Source organism: Echinops telfairi, unplaced genomic scaffold, assembly GCF_000313985.2.
Source record: "Echinops telfairi isolate 266 unplaced genomic scaffold, ASM31398v2 ScPeMD7_443;HRSCAF=831, whole genome shotgun sequence".
Lineage (NCBI taxonomy): Eukaryota > Metazoa > Chordata > Mammalia > Afrosoricida > Tenrecidae > Echinops > Echinops telfairi.
This window is the reverse complement of record NW_022104341.1, coordinates 13,204,609-13,210,085: the sequence shown is the minus strand read 5'-3', so window position 1 is coordinate 13,210,085 and position 5,477 is coordinate 13,204,609. Positions and strand designations below refer to the sequence as shown.

At 37.0% G+C, this 5,477-nt stretch overlaps 1 protein-coding gene across 1 annotated transcript in view; it reads left to right on the top strand.

The window, feature by feature from the left end:
* Positions 1 to 5,477, top strand: part of RNPC3 (RNA binding region (RNP1, RRM) containing 3) — a 27,612-nt gene that overhangs the window by 8,592 nt on the left and 13,543 nt on the right. The window contains 3 exon segments of the mRNA XM_045292022.1: positions 1,286 to 1,397; positions 2,595 to 2,663; positions 3,540 to 3,682. Coding sequence (XP_045147957.1) covers positions 1,286 to 1,397; positions 2,595 to 2,663; positions 3,540 to 3,682 — 324 coding nt within the window.

Genomic DNA, 5,477 nt, shown 5'->3' with positions numbered 1-5,477 from the left:
AAAAAATGAGTTGATTTTTGATAAAAATCACCCATACCCAGGCCACAAAAATAACTTGGCCCTCCAGAAGAGCAGGCAAATGGGCACAGATAGGAAAAAACTCAAAAAATCTCAATGCTGTTGGGTGAACACTTACTCATAGCGACCCTCTGTGGGTTTCTGAGACTGTAACTGTTGGTGGGAGTAGAAAGCCCAGTCTGTGTTCCTTGGAGCTGCTGGTGATTTCCTACTGCTGACCATGAGACTCCCAGCCCAACATGGAATCACTACCACCACGGCTCCTCAGGTAGTTTAAAGAGTACTTGAAAGAAAATGCTCAGATGCCCAAAAAGATATTTTAGGAGGACTGTAACTCTATACTAACTGCTCAGAAGATACCATGAATTTAAAATGTATCACATGCAGGACTCCATGCTATGCATAAGGTTTTCAGCAGCTCTGAATCGAGCAGCTGATTCCTTTTTTTGTAATCTTTTGTTCTTAGTCTGGAAGCCCCACTGAAAACTGTTCACCTTAGGTAACCCTGCTGGCATTTGAAATATCAGTGGCATAGCTTCCAAGATCCCAGTAGCACAGAAGCTGCTACAATCCAAAGTACCATGGACTGCCAAAAGGGCAAGCAAACTTGAAGTGGAAGAAGGGGACAGCCAAAGTGTTCTTTAGAGCACGGATGGTGAGACTTGAGCATACATACCTTGGACATGTCAGGAGAGACCAGTCCCCGAGGACATCATGCTTGTTAAAGTAGAAGGGCAGTGAAAACTAGGAAGGTCCTCAATGAGATGAATTGACACAGTGGCTGCAACAGTGGGGTCAAGTATAGGATGGCGCAGGACAGGGCAGTGAGATTGTGAGAATGGCGCTGGATTGGGCAGTGTTTCCTTCTGTTTTGCTAAGGTCACTATGAGTTGGAACTGACCCTGGCACTAACAACAAAAACGACATCACAAATATCACAGCCTGTGCCTAAGATGAGGGAGAACAACTTCACCCCAGAGTTTCATAGAACGTGTTCTCTGCCTGTAGGCAGACAGGGTCTGCAGGGGATTCCTAGCTGACCAGGTTGAAACGGAAGACTGCAAACAAGCATGCAGGTGCTCTGACGAGTAGTTACTGTTTGTCCTAGGAGGAGGAGACCAAGAAATACAACTCCCATCATGTCTGTTCAGAGTATCTTTGGCAATTATATACATTGGTTATTCAATACAACAAACCCTTTTCTGCCTGAAGAAAAAAGGCAAAAATTGTAATAAGCATTTTTAATGTCCTTTTTTTTTTTTTTAAGGCTGACCTTTCCTCTAAATTCATGCCTCAAGTATATGTATCCACCACCTTCGAGCACAATCCTAGCAAACATAGTGAATGCATTAGCAAGTGTGCCTAAGTTCTATGTACAAGTAAGTAGAGTAAGACTTATTTCCCTAAATGTAAATCCTTGTATAGTTTGATACGTTATTTTCCATGATAATTCTCATATTTATAATACTATCAGATTCTAGAAAGGTAATATTTTAATATTTTAAACATAATAAAATGCTATGACTTTCTAGTCAATTACTATTATAAGTTATAGTGATGATCCTAACAAACAAAAGCTAATGGAAAAATACTATTTTTGGTAATTGTTACTTTATACCACACTTTTAAATAGAGATTCTTAAGGGAAAAGACAACGCTCACCATACCAAATGCATGGTAATAAGTCTACGAAGAACCTTTGAATTATAAAACATAATGTTTACTTTCCTTATTGTACTTCACTGTTTAATAATTTTATAATAGTTAGGTAAATGAGTATAAGTACTGTAAAGTAGACTTTACATTGCAAGGCAAGCAGCCCTGTTGGTGCTGTGCTTTGAAATAATCATTGTAACGCTAAACAAAAGTTTGGTGTTTCAAACCCATCAGCCACTCAACAGGAGAAAGACAAGGTTCTTTGCTCCATCAAGATTTACAGCTTCAAAAAACTCTCCCTATGAGTCAGAATCAACTTAATAAAGTGGTTTTGCATCGCAAGGTTTAATTCTTAATAGTGGGAATAACTCTTGGTAGCATATACAAACTTTTTTGGAAGACTACTCTTAGGAAACCTTGATAGTGCAGTTGTTACGTACTCACATGGTAAACAAATAATTAAAAAAACCTCATACTCCTTTTCATGGAGTCAGTGTGCTCTCTTAAAAGTGACCCTATAGCACAATATAGAACTGCCTTGTCAGTTTCTGAGACTGTAACTCACTCCACAGGAGTGGAAAGCCCTATCTTTCTTATGCAGAGCAGCTGGTGGTTTCAAACTGGGGGCCTTGCAGATTGCGGCTGTACTTGTAACCAGCATGCCAACCCACCAGCCTCTGCCCATATGGCAATCTGCTATTTTAAAAAGCACATCTTGGAAATCCTGTGGGGGCAGTTCCCTGTCCTATGTGTCTGAATTGACTTGCCAGCAATGGGTTTTACAATATTCTGAGATCTCATTTTTAGTTCTGCAGTAAATTATCAATGATGTTAATGTAGTAAAAAATTTAGTACATGTGAGATATAAATTGAATCTTCAGTTTATACAACATGATTTGAAATATTTTTTTTACTTTAAGGTTCTTCATCTTATGAATAAAATGAATTTGCCCACACCTTTTGGACCAATTACTGCACGGCCTCCATTGGTAAGAAAGCTCCAAAATTAAGCTCGATTGGGATTCTTGAGGCCAAAATATACAGTTGATTTTCTAGAAGTCTATAATATATGCTGGAAATAGAAACAACTGTAAGCTTAATGTGATAACAGTGTAGTAGATAACTGAAATGGGAGCATTAGAAGATGAAAATGATACTTCTGGCAGTAGAGACCGTCATCATCACTTCTGCCAGTATTATTGTGTTGTATTTTAATTGAGAACATCTTGCCATCCTATACAATAATTACATTTAACTATTATCTAGAATTTTCTTTTTTTGCTGTTCTTATAAATAGAGTTTCATTTGAGGGAACAAATAAGGTAATTAATATTTTATTAGAATGTGATAATATGTATATAACAATGTATATAGACTGCTGAACCTACTCTTGATTAATTTTATTATGTAATTACTTTGCTATAATACACTTGAGGAGCTCCAGTGGTGTAGTGGTTACACTATGGGCTGCGATCTGCATGGTCGGCAATTCAACACTCTACAGGAGAAAGACTGTACTTTCTACTCCCATAAGCAGTTGCAGTCTTGGAAACCTACCAGGCTCGCTATGAGTCGCTATGACTAGATAGCAGTGAGTTTGGGTTTTTTTTAATAGTACACTTAATACTTTGTAAATAATAGCAATGAGAAATTATTGGAATGCTTACATATAAATGAAAGAAAATTTTAAGAGTTTGGCTACTTTTCTAATGTAGATCTTAGTGACTTTATAAATCTTCTTAGTAACTTCTCAAAGCTTCCCCAATGCCTACCATGACAACTGAGTTGGATGCCTTAATGGAAATAGTTTGTGTTTTCTATAAAAATTATAAATTGCCACGGTACTTTTGTTTTCTTTGATTTAGTATGAAGACTATATGCCATTACATGCACCTCTTCCACCTGCATCTCCTCAGCCACCTGAGGAACCTCCTCTGCCAGATGAGGATGAGGAGTTATCTAGTAAAGAATCAGAATATGAAAGCAGTGATGAGGAGGACCGTCAGAGGTTTGTAAGATCAGATCATCTTGTTGACCTTTGTTAAATGATTTGTTTTGATTCCTAAAAATATAGGAAAGGGACTCTGCTGTTCCTCTTAAATAGGGCATATTCTCATTGTATATCTTCATTATTTGTATATTCTGTATCTTATGAATTCACTTCCTAATATTTGTTTGTAACTCTACAATTACTATATGGCAATTCTTTCATGACTTACAGATATGTGCAGAGTAATTGAAGTGAATATGATTAGATAAATTTGGTTTGTATACTCTGATTCAGTGTTCCTGGCAACTTTATAGAACAAAACAGTAAATAATGAAAATCAAATATAATGCCTCATAGTTTGGGATAATTAGAATTTATCCATTGTTAATAGCACACCACAAGATATTTACCTGTGTTTTATTAACTATGAAAAGGCATTTGACTGTGGTTCAAAACAAATGATAGAGAATATTGTGAAGAATGAGAATTCCAGAATACTAAATTATGCTCTTCTACATAAACCCTAAGAAGTAGCATTTGGTCAGCAAAAGTAATTGTTGCATGATTTAAAATAAGGAAAGGTATGTGTCAGAGTTTTAGCCTTCTACCATAGTTACTTAATTTGTGTGCTATGCAAATCTGAGACACTGTAAAGAAGAACATGCATCAGGATTAGAGGAAGACTTGTTAATATGCAGTTGATACAGCCTTGCTTGCTGAAAGAGGCAGTCATGTAGCTCTTCTGATGAAGATCAAAAGAGTTTTTAATATGGATTATACTTCAACACGATAGGAAAAATATCAAAATTGGACCAACATGCAACATTGTGGTAAATGGAAAAATGTTGATATTGTCAAGGATTTCATTTTATGTCCACAAACAACATCTACAGTAGCAGCATTCAACAATGTATTGTATTGGCAGTTCTATTGTAAAAATCTCTGGACACTATGAAAAAGCAAAAATGTTACTTTAAAGACTAAGATATGCTTGCCTGAAGCTCCATGGTATTTTCAATCTCATCAAATACCTATGAAAGCTGGACAATAAAGAAGATTGAAAAATAATTGATAGCTTTGAATTACAGTTCTGGAAAGGACATGGAATATATCACGGACTACCAGAAGAACAAACAAATCTGTCTTGGAGGGAAGTACAGCCAGAATGCTTCTTAGATACAACACTGTGTATGATAGAATATACACACGAGGTGGTACCAACCCCCAATTAAAAACAAACAAACAAACATTAGAAAAAAACACAGTAAAAAGCTGCACTGGACAGACCTTTCCGCCTGCGCATTTTTCCTGCTAGTTGACCATTGAACAACTCACTGTAAGTTAGTAAACCCAGTGGCATTGCCTGGGAAGGTTCTCTCTGGTCACAGTGGATTTTTTCATAAAAGACGTTTTGCCCGAACCTGTTTTGTGATGGCCAATTCAAGAGAACAGAGTGTGGCTGTCAAATTGTATTTCCTGTTTGGGAAAAATGCAGAAACTGTTGTGATGTTGAACACAGCTTTCGAGGACAGTGCAACGGGGAAAATTCAAGTGTACAGTGGTTTTCTCATTTCAAAAAAGAAAATGTCATTTGATGACAAACCTCGTTCTGGATGTCTGTCAACTTCTCGAATGGACAAAAATGTTCACTTGTAGTGCATTTGGAGTTTTTCCCACTAGGTCAGACTGTTAAGATTTCTATTTAAACGTTCTGAAAAGATAGTGTCACAGTGTGCAACAAAAAAGTCCTGATTTGTGGCAGACTGGTTTTGCCACCACGACAGTGCACCTGCTCACACATCCATCTTAGTGC